The 21556-nt window shown below is 42.0% G+C and overlaps 1 protein-coding gene across 1 annotated transcript; it reads right to left on the bottom strand.

Annotated features, from left to right (window-relative positions):
• Positions 1 to 265: 265 nt before the first annotated feature.
• LOC134394064 (acidic mammalian chitinase-like) lies at positions 266 to 21485 on the bottom strand. The gene is made up of 11 exons (XM_063119202.1): positions 21413 to 21485; positions 19382 to 19420; positions 18395 to 18424; positions 17352 to 17553; positions 14078 to 14134; positions 9604 to 9769; positions 7647 to 7771; positions 4790 to 4913; positions 3576 to 3758; positions 1935 to 2051; positions 266 to 601 (listed from the first exon to the last, which is right to left on the bottom strand). Exons 2-11 carry the CDS (start codon positions 19404 to 19406, stop codon positions 467 to 469), a joined length of 1164 nt encoding a protein of 387 aa, XP_062975272.1. The 5' UTR covers positions 19407 to 19420; positions 21413 to 21485; the 3' UTR covers positions 266 to 466.
• Between the last annotated feature and the right edge of the window lie 71 nt (positions 21486 to 21556).

Below are 21556 nucleotides of genomic sequence, written 5' to 3'. Positions count from 1 at the left end.
AGCTAGTGTGTGTATATGTGTCATTCAAAGTGAGGCAGTTATGAAACCTGTCTGAGGAAACCTTTGTTGGACCCCAACCATAACAAATAAAACTTGAGTATTTGACTTGATTTTTTGCTGATGTTTTAAACTGGATTATCTGGTGCAGCCTTAGTTTGATTTCAGATTTAATTCAACGTTATTTGTTGTATTGCTTGTTTTAATCCACATTGCAAGCCACTTTAGAAACCAGAGCTCAGACAGGATATAAATATTTTAATAAATCACACAAATGCATTTGTAGCACATGGTTTATCATATAAATCCACTTGAGACTAATTCTAACATTTAAATCTAAAAGAAGAGTTTAGAAAATTAGAGGTTACACAATTTGCTTTTCATTGAATTCTAATTTCACTGGGCTTTAGATTGATGACTTAGGGATATTGATGACTTTCTGTCATCTTTACCCTTGTTTATTATTACCTCAGTTTCTTAAGGAAGTATTTAGTGTTTTAATAAGGACATTTGCTCCTTGACCACAGAACGCGCCAGAGAAATCATCCATGCCAAGAGTCCAAACCATGGCTCCTCCATACTGTTCTCTCTTCAAGAACTCAACCTACAAATGAAAAGTTGTTTGTTTTTTTAAAACATTTTTTAAAAAGACAATAAACCAACACTTAAAGAGTACCAATCTCATAATGGGTCTTACATAACATGCCTCTTTTGTTTATTTTTTTGCTAATAACAGGTGACTGCAAATTGCTCTGGCTACTAAGTAGCACATTTACAATTTATTGTCTAAGTATAAACAAGTTATACTTAAATTCCAATGCTCAGTGGTTCAATAAGGCGTTTCCTGAATATCTAGAACACTCCATTCCCTAGAAACATAAATAAGATCCCCTTCCCTAAGAGGGAATTGCAGTGACTAGCTAAAGAGCATTCAGAATGGCTAACTGGGTAATTTCACAATGTACTTCTTGCTAGATCATTTAGGGATTTTCTATATAAGGCTGTTAATCTGCTGCAACATCGCAAAATTGAAATCCAAATACTACACGAAGAGCTTTTTCTTGCTTGCTTTTCCACTATGTAACCTCTAGGTGGTGCTGTGCTAGAGCAGAACAACGCAAATACACAGGAAGGAACCAGGCTCTCTTTTGCCATCAGAAATAATACCCCATTTTCATCTGCTCTAAAATAACTCAACAAAAGTGCTGTTTACAAACGGAAGTAAAACTGGTGGGTCACAATGCCATCTAAAGAACCTGTAAACAACCATGAGTAGGGAACAACAAATGCACAATAAATGACTCATGTAGAAAAGCTCTTAATTTTACTCAGAGGAAGAATAAAAACCTTGTTTCTTTTTCATCCCAGGATGAAACAAACAATTCTCTCTCAATCTTTTGCAATGCATAATAACCACTCTAATAGTGAGCTCTGCTGGTAAGTGCTCACAGGAATGTAATCAAAGCAGGGCAACTAAAAAACAAGAGGGAAGTATAAGCATGCAAATTCCAAGGTTTGCAGAAGTACAAAAAAATTAAAAGGTAAAAGCAAAATAAAAATATACCCCCAAACACCTCAATAGTGATTACTATGCATGCTCAGTGATCACAGAAGGGTGACTGTTGGAGTGGGATGGCGGTAGAAAACAGGAGCAGGAATGGAATATCCTGGAAGAAGGCATGTCTAGCTGGATAGAACTCAGTATTCCATGCTGCAACATTTGGTTGCAGATCCCTTTTGTTATATTCTTATAAAGGTGCTCCGACCCTCAGCTGTTGCAAATCAGCCATTTCTGTCAATGTAATCTGACTGAATCAATTTCCACTTCTTAAGAGCATGACTCGGTAAGTGTGGTTAGGAACTAGAACTTTCGCAAGAACTAAAGGATCTTCATACTCATAAGATATAATTATTACATGAAAATGGCAAGAACGCACCTTTAACTGAAAACTCTTTTTATCGTCGTATCCAACCCATTCTCCATCCTTGAAAGCATAAGGAACCTTCTGCTCTTCAATCCATGCCTTGGTAGCTCCTTGTAAAAATGTACACACCTGTCCAAATTATAGAGATCCTGCTTAGACAGAGTACAGAAGCTCAAGGGGAAGGGAGGGACACAAAACAATAAGTCTACAGTCCTAAACATATTTAATTCCAAGCTTCCCTGTTGGAATCAATGGTTATTTGACTGCTATTAAAAGTATTGTGTTTTGTGGACAACAGCCTTAACCTAAAGCCCTATTTCTAAGAACAAACTTCTACTTTATGCAGTAAAAAGCAGCTGGGGGATAGTTTATGTTAACAGCATGAATCAAAGCATGTTTATTCAGAAGGAAATCCCACTGAGATCAACAACGTGTAGGGTATTCCAAATGGAGGGCTCCTAGCACTAATGTTCAGAAAGCGTTGTGCAGTTATTCCATGTTCTGTAATGGATTTTCTGTGGTAACAAAAAATGATAGAAGACATGGGAAAAGCACGAGAGGGTTGCAAGCAGATGATGACAATGTCTGGACCACCCATCCACCCACCCCCGTAAAATTCAGTGAACAGGGCAGGACATTTGCATTTGCACATTAAAAGCCTCCTCTGGAAGTGCCTTTTACTCCCTAGTAATGGTGCTCAGGCTTGCAGCCTGACAAGCTGGTCCTGTACAATTTTACTCAAACGTCATTTCTGCTCAGTTGTAGCACTGCTCCCAAATAGGCATGCCTAGGATTTCAGCCTTTCTTTGCTTATATTCTAGCCTTCCTCCAAGAAGCTACAGCAGCAGGCACAGGGCAGAGCTAAAAGTTGTGCCACATCGATATCATCCCATCATAGTGATGCTATATCCCTCTTGATCATTTATACTTCATAGCGCACACAATGACATCTGGCAGTATTTTTAATAATACAGAATAAAAAGCAAGAACTTAGTTCTGCAGATATTTACAGCAACTCACATACCCTAAACATAGAACAGCCTTTCAAGAGCACTTCTCAATGTGCTTCCTTCTGGGGTTCTGGAAGGCAGCTTTAGGATAACTCCATACCATAACTGAGTATGTATCCATGGAGATGTTAAAATCGAAACCATTGCCCACGTGGTGCTATTTTGCTCTTTGTACAGAAATATTCATGAAGAGTTAACCCCCTTATTATCACCTTATCCAGGGGTTCAACTAATTATTACGTTAACTTTTGAACTCTGGACATTTATTGTCTGTTTTATGCCTTATGTTCAGTTAATTGTTCTAAATTGCAATGGCCATTGGCTTGGTGCAAATAAAAATTTGATTAATTGAAAGCAGGAAAGAACACAAGAAAAGCGGTACAGGGAAATGCCTAATGTGCCCCAACAGTTATCGGTGCACCAATAAAAAGCAATAGTGTAGATCTTGCCACAGGTTGTCCCCACAATAACTTTGTGAGATAGGTTAGGTTGAGCAAGAATGATCTACCTAAGCAAGCCACCCACTGGAGCTTTCTGGGTAGGAATTTCCACCCGTGTCTCCCCCAGCCCAACACTATTCACTAGCACTCCATTACCAATACATTACTATATATTTGTAATAAAATACAAGAGCGGAATTTACCTCATAATACGCCAAAACACCAGAATCTTTGGTGTAGTTTCCAGGAGTACCTCCACCAGAGGCTGGAGCACCAACGCCAGTGTTTGAACTAGAAAGTTTGAAAGTTCGTCCGTATGTTGGAAATCCCATCATTAGTTTCTCAGCTGGAGCTCCATTGTCCTTCCAATATTTCATGGCATATTCCTGAAGTACAGACAACAAAGGCACATTTTTATGTGTTTTAAAGCTCAAAGCAGCCTGGACAAAGTTGCAGGGCAAGGAGGGGGAAGGGCAGGCAGGCACAGAGAGGTTACTTAACCCTTTCCCTCTCTGGATTCTCAACCCAAGCTGTCTTTTCATAAGCAAGAGCAGGGAGATCGGGTCTCTCCATGAGCATTTCTACACCTGGGAAAATCCCACAACTTTACCGCAGTTTTCTGTTTCCATTTTTGTCCCACGATCATGATATGCTCTCTTTACACACATTTCCCTTCCCCACTCCCCTTTTTCCCTTTTAACCAAGAGTTCTATATGTTTTATTTATATAGCCACAAGAGAGCACTGTAGACTGCCTCTTCTTATATCGCAATTTCATCTTTACATGCCGAAACAGAAAGGAGGTTTCTTCATTACTAGTTTTTTCCATTTCAAATTAAGCTGCGGAAATCCTTCCAAAATACAAGAGGCACTGGAGGTTTAGAGCGTCATGTAATCAACCCAGAAACATCATTGAGTGGCCAGTCACAAGTGTGCTATAAATACCTCATTTAGAGAAGCCCCATGTCATTCACATATCTTTGTCTTTATAAGTGAAAAATCAATTTCAAGTTAGGGATGGATGAGAATTTTTGTTTGGTTTTGATAAGTACTGTTGAATTTGACCTGTGTTGGCAGATGGGAATTTCATTTGGGTTGATAAGAACTCACCAAAACTCTCAAATTTCTTCATAAACAGGACAGAAAGAATGGATTTTTTAAACTGAAAAGGGACAGGAATAATAAACAACCTCTCCATACTCTCCCCTTTTCCATCAGTCATAACCTACCTGGTAGCTTTAAGTGGGGGAAAAACATAGAGGAAAGTTTCATGCATGTTCACAATGAAACATGTATCTTGAGCTTTGTTAGTCATTTTTCATATGCCTATGCTTTATCCAGTTCTCACTGCATCCAGTAGAAACGTTTCCACTGGAATTTACCTATGAGTTTCATATTTGATTATTGTTTGTTCTTACACAGTTGTAGAAAGGAATTGGGTCATAGGCTGGTAAACCCTTATGCAGTGGGCTGTTGTGTCCTGTTATGGGAGCCCAGGGTCCATGGAAATCATAGGTCATCACATTGATAAAATCGAGACTCCTGAATGCAAAATTTAAAAAAAATATGGATGTAAGTCTAAGGAATTATGTCTTCCAACATTACAAAATCTATGATCTAACAGCCACAGTGTTACTGGAATAACAGTTCTTTTGCTTCACAGCCAGATTAGTTGTTTTAGTGTATTAGTTACTTTAGGACAGTGGTTCTTAACCTTTTTGGTGTCACACCTCCCTTGTGAAAAATCTTTTGATCCACGCCTCCCATGTGTTAATGGCCCAAAATTTAGGCTTAGACAGGACAAGTTTGCATTTTTTAGTTCTGTCTCTGGACTAAAAAAATGCATATTCAATTAAATGAACACAAACACAAGCAATTAACAGTTTTGTGGAAATAAAACCTGTATTTAAAGAAAGTATTTCTAATAGCTAGACACATAAAAGGATAATTTCAAAATAACTTCAATGTGGTTTGCGCTCAGCAAGAGTAGTTATTCGAGGGACAATGTTAGACCTTGCTAGGCGCATATAATCTCTGGCATCCAACCAATTTCTAGCTTTGGTTTTTATGCTGACAAGAGTTGAAAAGCATTTAAGAGTTAACAGCATTTAACAATGCTAAGTTTGTTTTCTAACGGACTCCAAAACTGTTGTTTTTAAATGGATACTGATGTTTTTATACTGTTGTTTTTTATGTCTCTGGTGGTTTTTAAATTTTGTATACTTGTTAATGTTTACTGTTTCAGCTTCGGCTGTGAGGTGGTATATAAATGTAATAAATAAATAAATAAATATCCAGATTCACACAGATAGGTGGTTGGAAATGGAATTAATGATGAAATAGCTTTCTTTGCCAGAACAGGATATGCAGCCACTTGAGAGCACCAAAATTCATCAAGATTTTGACTGAAGAAATCAAATCAAGTTTAGGGAGAAAAGGCCTATGCTGGGAGTTGTAGGCCTTTTCTCCTGTGCTCCTACGCCAGCAATTGGAGACCATGTGACCTCACCCTCTCCAAACAGCATTCAGATAGAACTCTTGGGCTGCTGCGTTTTCAAGGGGTGCTTTTAAAAATATAAAAAAAATTGAAAGAAGAAAGGAACAACTGCTTAAACTTCAAAAGATGGAAACCCTGTCCCTTTCCCCAAGGAGAAATCCTCCCAAAAAAATCTCCTTTCCCCAGCCTTTTTCTCCAGAGTTTTTGTTTTCCTCCCACCTCCCACAAAATGCCAAAAAATGGAATGATCAAAACTTTCGGCCTGGCTCTACTTTTTGCAATAAACCGGTGGAAAAGTGACTTAGAACAAAGCGGTCACTTACCTTGAAAGATTGTTCTTCACAAACGCTAACGCACGTGTAGCAGGTAACGATTACTACGATAATGCATGTGGTGTACAAATGAGCTACGTTGCAGCTCCCAAGATTAGTAGAAAGAAATAAGGTTGGGCCAAGCTGTGCTATGTACTTGTAAAATAAACAATTTATAGTTGAGAGGCTACTCACACCTCCCCTGGAGTCGGTTCAAACCTCCCCTGGGGAGGTGTACCCCCCTGCTTTAGGATATATGAACAAGATTCCATTTCAGTAGAATTGATGCTCCCTAAAAGCCCTCAAAGCTCAGAAATGTTTTCAGAAATACCCAGAAATTTGGCCTAAATAGAATTATCTATCCAATGCCTATAATAAAATGCCATGGCATAAATACAATGATAAATGAATACCATCTTATAAACCATAGTTTGTGAAGGGCTACCAAACCAAAGTATCAAACCCCCATAGGGATAGGTTTCAAAATTAGTGAGGTATTATATGATCTTCAGGCGAGCTGCTGTAGTGTAATGGTTTGTATTCAGGCTCAGCACCAGCACATTTGGGCAGCTGCTGGAGCCCCAGCAGGCTCACCACTGTGCTGACATCTATTCTAAACCCATTGCACCTAGATGCTGTTATAATTTCCCACAAAGCATCCATCATAGTGTCACTCTGAGGAACTATTGGGAAATAAAATGGCAACTTTGACCCACTTGTCTAGTTCTGGTCTCAGTGCAGCTGCCCAACACTTCTGTCACCACCAGCCCACCACTACCACCAGATAAGGCCACCAGGGCCAGTGGCCAATGATGGGGCCCATTGACATAGAAGGGCCCCCATGAGAGGACATTCTTCCAATGCTCCTCAAACTTGGAGCCAGTCTTGTCCCATCATTTAGTGTTATATGCAAGAGCCGCAACAATAATCTTAGAATAGTATAGTACAGTTCGAAGGGGCCTATAAGGCCATTGAGTCCAACCCCCCACTCAGTGCAAGCCTCAGATATGTCTGCTTACTTCCCCTGGTGCAACCATATGGAGATCACAAGCATCCACTTCCATTTCTAAACTAACCACAGTTCCTTATTACATCCAAACTCAGGGAACAGTGGTTTGTTTAAGCTATGGTTCATGAACATGGTTTGTTCTAATCTAGAACCATAGTTTGCTGATATACATCTGGAAGCTCAAATCTTGGTATCAACTAGGTATATTAGCACCAACTATGGTTTGGTGCCGTGTCCAAACTGAGCCGCCATACTAGCTTCAGTAAAATAAAAACTGAATCTAAACTTTCCCATATGTGGGATTTGAGTCCTTTGTGGAAATAAGGTGGCAGGAAGGGAGAAAAACAATCATTCCATTTTAATTGCTTTCTCACTAGCAATTTGTAATCAGATCATTCAGAGCTAGTATTCTACAGAGAAATAAGAGTGAACCACTTATCAGAAATCATGTGCCTTACTTCCCCAGGGCAGCAACTTCATATCCAGCATCCACAGTGTATTTGTTGGAAGGTACTGCTGCTGAAAGCAGCAGCCGTGGCCGTCCTGTTGCATTGCTCTCTTCTGCAAAAGCAGCTGACAGTTCCTTCAGAGGAAAAAAGCAGTAGCAGTGTTGGTATTGCTCATGTGCAATAGAACAGAACATATCTCAGGTGAAAGCTGGATTTTTTTTCAGATTGGAAATTTCCCTCCAAAAAAATCATAAGTATAAACATCTGCACACACAGTTCTCTGGGCTCATCTACACCAAGCAGGATATTCCACTATGAAAGCGGTATGAAAGCAGTATATAAAAGGCAGGAGCCACACTACTGCTTTATAGCGGTATTGAAGTGCACTGTCAACTGTTGGGGCCCATTGACACATACCATATACCACTTTCATAGTGTTATATCCTGCTTGGTGTAGATGTGTAATGGTGCCCAACAGTTGTCAGTGCACTTCAGTACCACTATAAAGCAGTAATGTAGATCCTGCCTTTTATATCCCGCTTTCATAGTGAAATATCCTGTTTGGTGTAGATGAGCTCTCCTCCCTCCCTCTCTCTCTCTCTCTCAAAGGTGTGTGTGCTCAGATGCATGATCATGCAATTCAGAATATGTGGCCTAGTTATTCTTGCTGATAGCTGATTCTTCTTTTTGATAATCAGTAATTCACAATGTAATCCTACTCATAAGTAAGTCCCATTAAGTTCAATTGAACTTCCTCCCAATAAAGATTGCAGCCTTACAGGCCAAACATGTAGAAGGAGTTGGAGGGGGGATCCATGGTGAACTTATTACTATTTCCTATGCCCTGTTGGCTCAGCGCAGCCAGGCTTTTTTCTTTTGGGAATTCCCTGCATTCATTTTTTTTCTTCTTCATTTCTGTTCCAGTGACACCAAGAATATGGAGATGAACTACACCATTCCTGGAGCTTGCCATCACGGCGCCACTTTGCCGCCATGCTGCCACCAAACCCCGCAGTTTCACTGCTGTGGGGTGGCAGCAGCACATAATCCCACGAAGGAGGCAGTGCAGGCTTTCCTGTGGCCATTTGGCTCACCAGACTGGTCCCTGCCCAGCTTACGGTGACCAATCAGAGGTCGCCTTCCTCCTTGGAATGTGCCTGGCTCTATACCGGAGTGAGGTCAGACAGCAGGAAAGCTGTGGTGACCTCGCTCCTGCGTAAAGTCGGAGTAACTCCCTGACTTTTTCAAAGTGCAGCTTCATCTATTTGCCCCGCAGGGGGTGCCGATTCGCAGCCACCATGGGGCAAAGATGACATTTAGACAGCTCCCCTGGATTTGTATCGTTCCTAGGCCTTTTATGGGTGTTGGAGAAACAAGAAGGCTTTGGATCCTGTGAATCCAAGGCTGTCTCTAAAAACCCCTTTCCCACCAGCACTTTGCGGTACATCTGCATCCATGGAGGTTTCTGCAAGTGTACTAGAGTCTCCTTTTTAATACAAGTGGCATCCCACTGCCAAATTAATCTCCCCTTCTGTGATGTAGGCCTAAAGTAACTTTCTCCCCATTTATTTCAGAATTAATACATTTAGGATAAAAATAATGCAAAATACAGTATACCATTATTTTCCCAAGATCTTAACATATAGGACACATCTCACCCACCTAGAAATATACTTCACCCCTTCTGTGCCCCCCCCCCCAAGATTTTTTTTTCTGGTGCCTTCACCGTATGCATAGGATTGTACTGTTACTCAAGTGAGACTCTATTTTAGACATCAATAAAAACTGTAATTTTAGACATCAGTTATCAATAAAATAATTCGACTACAATTATTCACTGTTGTGCTTTTAAGAACGGTTTTCAGACTTACTGTGTCAAAACAAGGGCAAGCCACGAAATCTCCTAAGGTTTGCAAGACCCTTTGCTGAAGCTTAGATGAAAATCAATACGTTCTCAGTTTCTCACCTGAGTCAATATGGTGAAGCGCTGCTTATCCTCTGGGGGGCTGCCTTTGGAACCTGGGTATTCCCAATCAAGATCCAGACCATCAAACCCATATTTGCGGAGAAAATTTATCACAGATGTGATGAAGACTTGGCGATTGCTTGGAGACGAGACTATAGTAGTAAACCTAGAAGAAATATCTTCTTCTTTTTTACAAATCTATTTTTTTCATTTTCATCCCCCCATGCTTCACTTCACTCTTATTTTTGCAGAGCATAATGAACATCTAATAAAACTGGCAGAGTTCTCATAGCAGGACGTTTACACCACAGTGCCCTCCCACCTTTACCACGTCTTATGAGTAGTCTCCTTTTGTTTCATTTCAAGGTTCAGACAAATATAGGGGGACATTTTGGCCAAACTCCTGAAGTGAAATGAAAAGACAGATGTATTGATTCAGGGGAGAGAAATGATTCAGTGGAAAAGGGGCTTAGTTTGTGCAAATTAGCAGCTGAAATTAGTGTAATCCATGCTAATTGTGGGTGTACTTTGAATAAATTGCACAAATGGAGCAAAATTGTGCAAATTTTGGCCATAATTTGCACAAATTGAAAAATACAGAAAATCCGCTAGTTGGCCCAACCTTCTGTAGACCATGTTGGCTGCACAGTATAAAACACATGGTCTTCGATGTCTATATACTAATGCCCAGAGCATGGGAAACAAACAGAATGAACTTGAACTCTTATTACATGAAGGCAAATACGACTTGATAGGTATAACTGAAACTTGGTGGGATGACTCCCATGACTGGAATATAGCAATTGAAGGATATAACTTGTTCAAAAAGAACAGAAGAAATAGAAAGGGAGGTGGAGTTGCACTATATGTTAAAAATACCTATCCCTGCACAGAAATACAGGCGGATGAGATTGGGAGCCCCGTCGAGAGCGTCTGGATTAAAATAAATGGGGCTAGGAATAAAAAGAATATGATAATCGGAGTCTACTACCGACCACCCAATCAAGGAGAAGACAAGGACGAAACTTTTGAGAAACAAATTGCCAGTGTTTCAAGGAAGTGTGATGTAGTAGTGATGGGGGACTTCAATTACCCTGATATCTGTTGGGAGACCATTACTGCCAAAAGCGGCCCTTCCAAGAAATTCCTGACATGTATGGGTGATAACTTTCTCCTACAGAAAGTGGTGGAAGGAACTAGAGGGTCAGCAATCCTTGACTTGTTATTGACCAATAGGGATGACTTAGTGGATAAAGTGGCAGTTACGGGAACTCTGGGGGAAAGTGACCACGTCATACTTGAATTCTTGATTATGAAGGAGACAAAAGTCGAGCGTAGCCATACACGTACTCTGGATTTTAGGAAAGCTGATTTTAATAAACTCAGAACTATAATAAGTAAGGTCCCGTGGCAAGGGAGCCTAAAAAGAAAAGGAGTGCAGGATGGGTGGGAGTATCTAAAAAATGAAATTTTAAAGGCACAGTTACAAACAATTCCAACAAGGAGAAAAGATAGAAGACAACAGAGGAAACCAATGTGGCTCCACAAAAAGCTTATTGATGAACTGAAAACAAAAAGGGATACATATAGGAAGTGGAAGGAAGGCCAGGCTACAAAAGAAGAGTACAGACAAGTGGCGCAGAAGTGCCGAAATGGCGTCAGGAAGGCTAAAGCTGTGAATGAGCTGAGATTAGCGAGGGATGCTAAAAGCAATAAAAAGGCTTTCTTCAGATACGTGAGTAGTAAAAGACAGAGGAAAGAAATGGTGGTTCAACTGCTTAATGAGGATGGCAAATTGATAACAGACGACAAACAAAAGGCTGAAGTGCTCAATTCCTACTTTGCCTCGGTCTTCTCCCAAAAGCGGATCTATGACCCCCCTGGAAAAAGTGAAGCAGAAGTTGAGGGGGCAGGATTGCAGTTTGAGATTGATAAACAAATGGTCAAAGAACACCTAATTTCCTTGAATGAGTTCAAATCCCCAGGGCCCGATGAACTGCATCCAAGAGTAATGAAGGAGCTAGCAGAAGAACTCTCAGAACCTTTGTCTATTATCTTTGCAAAATCATGGAAGACGGGTGAGGTGCCGGACGACTGGAGGAGGGCTAACGTTGTCCCTATCTTCAAAAAGGGCAAAAAGGAGGAACCTGGGAACTACAGACCAGTCAGCCTGACATCCATCCCTGGGAAAATTCTGGAGCAGATTATAAAGAAGTCAATCTGTAAACACCTTGAAATCAATGCAGTGATTACTAGAAGCCAACATGGATTTGTCAGGAACAAATCCTGTCAGACTAATTTGATCTCATTTTTTGATAGGATAACCTCCCTTGTGGACTGTGGGAATGCTGTGGATGTCATATATCTTGACTTCAGCAAAGCTTTTGACAAAGTACCACATGACATTCTGATTAACAAACTAGCTAAAAGTGGGCTAGATGGAACAACTATTAGGTGGATCCACAGTTGGCTACAGAATCGGACTCAAAGAGTACTTATCAATGGAACCTTCTCAAACTGGGGAGAGGCAACGAGTGGGGTGCCGCAGGGCTCAGTCCTGGGCCCAGTGCTCTTCAACATTTTTATTAATGATTTGGACAAGGAGGTGCAGGGAACGCTGATCAAATTTGCAGATGACACCAAATTGGGTGGGATAGCTAATACCCTGGAAGACAGAACTTCAAAGTGATCTTGATAGGCTGGAGTGCTGGGCTGAAAACAACAGAATGAAATTTAATAGGGATAAATGCCAAGTTCTACATTTAGGGAATAGAAACCAAATGCACAGTTACAAGATGGGGGACACTTGGCTCAGCAATACTACAAATGAGAAAGATCTTGGAATTGTTGTAGATCACAAGCTGAATATGAGCCAACAGTGCGATATGGCTGCAAGAAAGGCAAATGCTATTTTGGGCTGCATTAATAGAAGTATAGCTTCCAAATCACGTGAGGTACTGGTTCCTCTCTATTCGGCCCTGGTTAGGCCTCATCTAGAGTATTGCGTCCAGTTCTGGGCTCCACAATTCAAGAAGGACGCAGACAAGCTGGAGCGTGTTCAGAAGAGGGCAACGAGGATGATCAGAGGTCTAGAAACAAAGCCCTATGAAGAGAGACTGAAAGAACTGGGCATGTTTAGCCTGGAGAAGAGAAGATTGAGGGGAGACATGATAGCACTCTTCAAATACTTAAAAGGTTGTCACACAGAGGAGGGCCAGGATCTCTTCTCGATTCTCCCAGAGTGCAGGACACGGAATAACGGGCTCAAGTTAAAGGAAGCCAGATTCCGGCTGGACATCAGGAAAAACTTCCTGACTGTTAGAGCAGTGCGACAGTGGAATCAGCTACCTAGGGAGGTTGTGGGCTCTCCCACACTAGAGGCATTCAAGAGGCAGCTGGACAACCATCTGTCAGGGATGCTTTAGGGTGGATTCCTGCATTGAGCAGGGGGTTGGACTCGATGGCCTTGTAGGCCCCTTCCAACTCTGCTATTCTATGATTCTATGATTCTATGAAAAGGCCCAAACTATGGGGGTCAAGTTGATGAAACTCATTGACTTCCATCCTCCAAACAGATTCCTCTGAAATTTCTACTCTAAGCCTAAGATGTTTGGCTGCCTGAGGCAAAAGAGAAGATGGTGGCCCCACACACAAACACACTCCAACTAAAGTTGTCTAGACTGGCAGCATGGGCGTCCACCGGAATTTTTCTGGCAGGGGGTGGGTGGAAAGCTGCAGAAGAGTTTGTGGTTCTAATTTGCATGCATAGCATGCACCACGACCGCACAGGTGTATGCTCTTTGCTGCTTAGTGTCACATTCCATGATATTTAGAATCCTACAGAGAATAGTAGAAGATCCTGGGAATTGATCAGCACTAATGCAGTCGAGCGTTATAGTCCTGAAGTATCATGAACTCCAACAAAACTTTATTTGGAACAAGAAAAAAAATCAAAATGTAGAAATGCAGTACAGCTGTCTTAAGAGTATCATATTGTATATTTTATAGCATTACCACCTTTATCATAACATTGGAAACTTCACATGACTCATGCTAGAATGACTTATTTCACCTTGGAAACACTGGTAGAAAACTATTTAGAACAGTTTTCCCCAACCTGGTGCCTTCCAGATATTTTGGACCAACCCTAGTATTTCTGACCATTGGCCATGCTGGCTGGGGCTGATGGGAGTTGAAGTCCAAAACATCTGAAGGGCACCAGGTTGGGGAAAGCAGCTTTAGAGAAGAGCAGTGGAGTCTGTGAAGAGTGTCTTTAGCGGTGAAAAGAAAAATGGGTATGCTTGATCAGGTTTTAGATTTCCAGAGGAGCCTGGACTACTTACTTTACTTTTCACATCATTATCAGCCATTTGTTACATCAATTAATAATACATTTGCATGGCTTGAATTTCGAATTAAAGCAATACCCATACACAGCCTCTTTCTATGAACAGAATAAGGAGAAAGTTCTCACTTCTCATTCTCAAAGACTCCTCCTCCAACAGCCAACAATGTGAGCAGCTTGTTATTTCTAGAAAACAAGAAAAAATGTTCTGTGAAAAATACATATTCTGTGAAAAATACATCAGCGACTCAGCCCAGAATGAGCCGCAATATTAAAAGCTTCTTCTCTATCCTTGTGTTTTCCAACAGTTCCAAGAAGGGACAGAGAAGGACTGTTTCCCTCCTTCTTCCTCATAGATATTTCCAGCATAACTTTTTCTTTTCTATGGATATCTGAACACTCATGAGATTTTCTAGATGAGGCTGGTTAAGCTGTTATTGCGTGACGGAGAGGTGAAGGTCTCGCGATGTTTTTATCGTGAGATCCCCCCTCTGTTTACACGCAGCACGCAACGACCTCAAAGAGAGCGGCATCACGCCCACCATTTTGTTTTTGTTTTTGTTTTTTAAATAGAAAGATGAGCACGAGCACTTGTGCACAAAAGGGTTGTTGTTTTTTAAAAATATATTTTCCCCACTTACCCCACCCCACCCCCGATGGGCGCAGTGCTCCTGAGGAGCTCTGTGCCCCATGCATGGGTCCCAGCTCCTCGCAAGAAACCGCAAGGAACTGGGACAACCCGCAACGCCTGGCCACACATTCCGTGGTCTCAGGCTAAGTCTGGGACTGCAGAAAAAATGGGCTCAAAGGGGAGGGTGAGATCCAGGGGCAAGGGAAGGATCATAACTCCCTGATCCCGGGATCCCCTCTGCATCATGTGTACTCACAAGGACAAACCCGGGGATCACCCAGGGATTTCGCCCCATCTAGCCATGGCCCTAGTTTAATTGTAGAAGTAAGATTGAAGCTGTATAATTCCTTTATTGCCTTTCCATACTTTTTGCTACATAACTTCTAGGTGGTGATGTAGTACAGCGGAATAACACAATTCCACTGGTGGGGTGGTGGGAACTAGTGCTTTGTTTTGCTTTTTTTTAAAAAAAAAAAATACTGGATTCCCGCCCCCCACAAAATTGCTTTTAAAAAGCAGAAATCAAACTGGACAGTGATGTTGTCTAAAGCACCCGTAAATAACCATAAGTAAGAAATGATGAGCACACAATAAAAGGCTGGTCTAGAAAAGCTTCACATCTTAAGGCATGTACAAACATTATTTTCAAAGGCTAAACACATCTCTCACTTCAAAGACTCACATAGAGCTTCAGCACACTACCATCATAGCCTGCTTTCGTGGCACAATCCATGCAAAGGACTCCCATGACGCTCACGTTATTGTCTGCTATTGGGGCAAAGGACTCGGATGACTTCGACTATGTCCTGCCCTGATTGCGATTCTTCCTTCCCTTGCACCGAAGGATTTTTGTCCTCCTTAAGTGCGATTCTTCTTGAGTGGCCACTGGGGGCGCAGAAGGATGACGAGGTGCAGAGCTGCCTGGCTGGCACCCTCGCCAGTCTCCAAACGAGCGCCGTGGAGCCCGAAGCAGGCCCAGTCATCCCAGAGCACGCGCCGGAGCAGCGCAGAGGCGTGGAGGTTCGTGTGATGGAGTTCATTGACGACAACAACAACAGCTTTGCATGGATTGCGCCATGATAGCAGGCTATCACAGTTGTGTGATGAAGTTCATACTCTGGCTCACCATGCAGATGTGTTTACAGTACAATAAAACAAGCATGTAGTCCTTCATAATGAACATTTGCATTCCTCTTAAGGCTTGAAAAGTAACATCAGAAGCAGCCTTTGGCTTCCAACCTAAGACTGCATGTGAAATACACAGTCGAAGTATGCCTGCACAAAGCTTATGCAGGAATTGGGAATGGCCATGTAGTGCATTTGATCCCTGGAAAGCATATCCATCCAGACCAGAACCTACTCTGGTCCTTTCACCCAAAGTTTTGTCTCTCCACAATATTCTTTAACATCATAAAACACTTTCTTTATCAGAGAGCTTCTTACCAGGAAGAACCCAACTACATAAGCATGTATAACCTAAGAAATCCGCTCCAGAATCCCTTGCATTGTCACAGAAGATGCTGGAGGTAAAATTCTTTCATCATACAGAGTTCTGCATAGTGCTTCAAAAACATACAAAAGCTATTTGGCCAGAGGCAATAGTGAGACAGAAAGATGAACATGTATATTGACTCTATCGCACCAATTTCAAGTTTCTGAAAAAACATAGTCCATCCACACAGTCCCAGTACACTAATAACTGTTCTGCACAGGTGAACAGCAGCCATGGTAGCTCTAACCAATCCCACTCCGTTAAATAACAGCATCCTCCAAATGGCTGTTTCTCACATAATGCAGCAACAAACACAGATTTGCTACCAGGTGCTTTCAGAAAAGGCTTTTATTAGACATTCACCCAGCCTCATTCATAGAATTTTGTCTGGTTCCAGACCTCGTCATCTTCCATTTGTAACCTTCCTTCATATCCCATTGCAAGTTTTTCTACAGAAGGCTGTTTATCAGCTGTTAATCCGCTGTATCTACTTCCAGTTTTCTTGCAAAATTGAGATCTGAGCATTACACAAGAGTGTTTCCTTTTCTGCTTTCCTGCTACATGACCTCTAGGTTGCACTGTGGTATAGCAAAATAGCACAAGTACACAAGAGGAAATTGTGCTGTCTTTTACTTTCATAATTAAATGTTGTATTTTCCCTGTTCTAAAAAAACTCGCCAAAAGTGTTTGTTTGATGCAGAAGGGAAAGTGGAGGGTCACAGTGATGTCTGAAGAACCTTGAGTAGGGAATGATGAGCGCACAATAAATGGCTTGCGTGAAAGAGCCCTGCTTCTTCCATCTGTTTTCTGACCACAAAAAACATCAGTCAAGGAAGGAAAAATGGAATAGCTGCACAATGCATTTGACTGGTAGCTATAGGAGCCCTCCACCTGGAAACACCCAAGCGTAAGTTCTGCAGGAACATGAGTATCTCTGTGTGTATCTTGCCACATTCACACTGCTACATTCAAATTTTTAGATGAACATTTGAAAAATCTTGTTTGGATACTAAGGCCACAGCTAGACCTAAGGTTTATCCTGGGATCATCCAGGGTTCGCCCCTGCCTGAGCGCTGGATCCCCTGTGTGTCACCTAGATGAACAGATTGACCCCTGGACGATCCAGGGATAAACCTTAGGTCTAGCTATGGCCCTAAAATACACAATGTCTGTAGAACCCAATAAAGCACTTCATGTTTTGCTTCTGTGGTTGGTGTTGTTGTCACACAATAAAGCAATGTCATAATTATAAAAATGCATGTATTTTGGAGATTACTTGCCTGTCCTTTAAGGCATTGAGTTGACCATAGAGTGTTTCGTCATTCCATTCTGTAGTGGTAATTTGGCTGTTATTCAGGCCAGCAAAGGCATATATCACATGGGTACACAGAAAGGGGTTTATCTTATCAGGTGTGAATGTGGCTGGAGCTGCCCTGTACTGAGCCCAGTTAGTGACATAACACACAAGTTTGTAGGCTGAAACTGGAAAGAAAGGCAGAAGGTGATGCTGGAAATGGCTAAGACTACATGCAGTTTGTAATACACCGATTTTCATGGTTTCCTTGAAATCCTCACCATGAGACTTGCTTTCCTCCAGGGCAGAAACACCACTGCCACACAAAATCAAAGGTTCAGAGGCAGAATGTTACAGTGTTTGGGGAAATGATGAACTAGAAACAACATAAAGCACAATTCAAGAGGCAACTGGACAACCATCTGTCAGGTATGCTTTAAAGTGGATTCCTGCAATGAGCAGGGGGTTGGACTCGATGGTCTTATAGGCCCCTTCCAACTCTACTATTCTATGATTCTATGAAAGGGGTGCGGCCAAGAGAAAGGGGTGGGGCTATCTGAGGAACCCCAAACTGTATTTTGACTCCAGGATGGCCAGATGTGGCCCCAGGGCCTGAGTTTCTGTATAATCGATGATGGGCCAGTTCAGACAACATGCTAAGCCTCAGTTAGGCTGCTATCCTTTTGCAGCAAATTGTTAGTGAGGCTGTTTAAACAGTGGTTATGTAGCCAGCCTGGTTAGAATTGGTTCACATGGCACCCTAAGTCATGGTTCACATGACATGCTAAGCCATAATGTTTAGCTCAAAATGCTTAACTACTGTGTCGCCTAAACAGGTTCGGTATCTTCCACTTGTAGCCCTCCTGTGTTTTCCCACCACTTTTTCCTTATTGCAGAAAAGCCATTAAGGAAGGAGGCAGAGCTGTACAATGCCTCCTGAGTGGCAGCACTAGCAATGCTACATCTGGAAGCACCCTACATTTTGAGAATTTGTCCCCCACTAGCAAGCAGAAGTGAAGAGATACATACCGAGTTGCAGATTCAGCAAAATGGTGAAACCTGCACAGCAAGAAAAACAAAAATGTTAAACGTAAGGAATAGATGTGAAGAAGCCATCATAACTATTTTGTTCTATCCAAAATGTTGACAAATGACAAATCAGTTTTGTGAAGTCTGACAAAATATGCATTGGAGGGCCAAAGTAGATGCAACCTTAAATGCATCTTTGCATTTATGCAGGTTTTGAAAAATGCAACTTACATCAGCTATGGGAAGGACAGATTAGCTCAAAGCAGGCATAGAGGGAGGAGTTTAACCCCTTCCTCCCCTGCATCAGTTCTGAGTAAAGACGTATTTAACTTCAGCCTTAGCTAGACCTAAGGTTTATCCCGGGATCGTCCCAGGGTCATCCCAGCCTGCTTTCAGGATATCCTGTGTGTCATTTACATGAACAGGGATGACGCTGGGATGATCCCGAGATAAACCTTAGGTCTAGCTAAGGCCCTCATGTCTGATTTTGCCCTGGCTTTTTTTTTAAAAAAAGTCCATAGTTGGGGGAAATGGAACTTTTACTGCCGTATACAACTCTATGTAGAAGTTGTGGGTTCTAATACTACAGAAACAGAATCTGTTATTTTCTCTAAGATGAATGCCTGTGTAGCCACACTTCTACACAAGTAGATGAGAACTCCACTATCTTTAGCTCCAACCCTCTATTCTCCCAACCCCTGGGCATCCAAGCTCCACATGTCAATCCACAATGGCCTACATAAATGGGGAGGAAATCCTATTGTCAGTATCACACATTTTTCTGGTGTACCAGCTAACATTTCATTCCCCCAAAACACAGGGGTCTGTATCTTTCAGTTTCTGGGAGAGAAATGTAGCTGGTACAGGTAACTCCTTGGGAAAGAATCATGGACCTATATTAACAAGTAGTTCAACTCCCATTCATTTCTGTGACGTTATTTTATTTATTGGCTACTGTCAAATGCAGAAAATATTCAGCTTACTCACCTGCCCACAGTAGTAGCTTCCCCATACTGACTCTTCCACCTAAGCAGAAATTGGGGGTGGGGATGGGGGGACAGATTATCAAAAAAAAAAAAAAAAGAATGAACGTGTATTTAAAATAAATACATCCTTAAAATCCTTAAAATAATAGACCTAAGGTTTATCCCGGGATCGTCCCATCCTTAAAATAATAACACCCTCCTGACTCATGGAGAAACTGAATTCTGCAGGCATTCATATCTAGTGCTCCTTGCTGTACAGAAACACTCTCTTACCTGGGTCAGGAGCGGATCTACACAGAGTCATCAGGGCGCCCTGAAGGCGCTTGCGTGTGCCTCCAGGGCGCCCCGAAACTCCTAGTGTAGATAGAGGCGGAGGAGGAGGAGGCCCCGCATCGCCCCTCGTGGGGACGGGGCAAAAAGTTCCAGGGCTCGGCGGCTTCGCTGGTGAATCCTTGCCACCGCCGTCGCCCACCTCCCTGCCGGCCTCCTGCCCGGGTGGCTCTTTCGCCGGTGGCCTCTATCTATACTATACTATACTCACCGCCGCCGCCTCTATCTATACTAGGAGTTTCGGGGCGCCCTGGAGGCGCACGCAAGCGCCTTCAGGGCACCCCGACAACTGTGTAGATCCGCTCTAGGAGGCAACAACATCCTAGCCAATTACATAGAAGACTCTTGCATGGAGGCTGTTAGATATTTGACTGCGTCTACATCTATATGAATCTGCAGTTATCTTTCTTGGGGTAGCTGATTATTGTGGCTCTATCCAATAATTTTAATAATAATAATAATAATAATAATAATAATAATAATAATAATAATAATTTCTACACTATTGAAATGCTTCATTATTAACCCAGCCTTGTGTGTATGTGTGTCTCTCTTTGAGTTGTTTGTGTGATTTCCTGTAAATACCTTATAATGCTTTATTTATTGCATTTATATAATGTTCCACATCTAAACAGATTGTGGGGCAGTCAACAATACAAGATAAAAGAATAAAAAGATAAAAGAAATAAAACACTATATTAAAATTAGCATTTTTAAAAACAGAGTAACAATAAGTCATGGCTGGTCAGTCAAGGAAAGTGATGATAATTTCAGGAGGCACTGGAAATAAGACAGAGTTGGCGTCTGCCTGACCACTAGAGGAAGGAAGTTCAATTGAAAGGGGGCCATCACACTGAAGGCTCTTCTCTGGATGGACTCCAATCTGGCCATAGGTCCATGCAGAATCACCAGAGCATGCTTTCTGATGACTTCATTGACCAGGCAGGTTGATAAGGGAAAAGGCATCTCTCAGGTACCCTGGTCCCAAGTTGTTTAGGGCTTTATACACTAGTACCCAAACCTTAAATCTGGCCTGGTAACGAATAGGCAGCCAGTGCAGTTCCCTGAGCAAAGGAGTTGCATGCTAAAAAGAGTCAGTTCCTGACAACAGCTGAGCTGCTGCATTCTGCATTAGCTCCATCTTTCATAGCAGCCCCACATAGAGTGCATTGCAGTATTCCAGTCTCGAGTTTACTAATGCCTTTATCACCGTGGCCAAACTATCCCTGTGCAAGAGAGACCATAGCTTGTGTTCCAGTCAAAACTAGTAGAAGACACTCTGAGCTACCATGGCCATTTGGGCCTCTAGCAACAGTGATGGATCTATGGGGAAAAACTATGAACCTGATTTTTCAGAGGGAGTGCAACCCCAGAACCGGCAATGACCCTATCTCCCAGTCTTAGGAACAACTCACTCACTCACAGAGCTTCCATCTTGCCAGGATTCAGTTTCAGATTATTGGCCCTCATCCAGCCCATTATTGAGTCTAGGCATAGATCCAGGACTTGCACAGCCTCACCTGATTCATCAGCAGGATTAATAAGCAACTACTTAGCAGATTCTACTTCTAGCTACATTTTAAGTAACTCATATTCTCATAAATGCAAGTTCCAACCATTCAGCAAGAGATTCAAGATATAAAACAAAGCCTCGACACTCAAATAAAACCCCATTTAAACATTTCTTCATGGAGCTACAGACCTGACCCAATCCTGCAGTTCAAGCCGCACGACTCTCTGTGGTGTTGTACCTCTGCCTAACACAGAGACTTGTCTCCACTTCTGTATAAATTATGCTTCCTTGCTTTCCACGCCCTGCATTTATTTCTTACTGGAACTCTTTATA

This window comes from Elgaria multicarinata, chromosome 1 (assembly GCF_023053635.1).
Source record: "Elgaria multicarinata webbii isolate HBS135686 ecotype San Diego chromosome 1, rElgMul1.1.pri, whole genome shotgun sequence".
In the NCBI taxonomy this organism is placed as follows: Eukaryota; Metazoa; Chordata; class Lepidosauria; order Squamata; family Anguidae; genus Elgaria; species Elgaria multicarinata.
The sequence above is the reverse complement of the archived record's forward strand: the minus strand, read 5'-3'. Positions and strand labels throughout refer to the sequence as shown.

Bases quoted from the DNA above. Each gene is read 5' to 3' on its own strand.
- LOC134394064 (XM_063119202.1), bottom strand. From the start codon at position 19,406: ATGGGGAAGCTACTACTGTGGGCAG. The intron at 9,770-14,077 runs GTGAGAACTTTC...TATTTCTTCTAG, and splicing joins GGAGTCTTTGAGAATGAGAA to GTTTACTACTATAGTCTCGT. The intron at 3,759-4,789 runs GTAAGAACAAAC...TCTGTACTTCAG, and splicing joins CAATTCCTTTCTACAACTGT to GAATATGCCATGAAATATTG.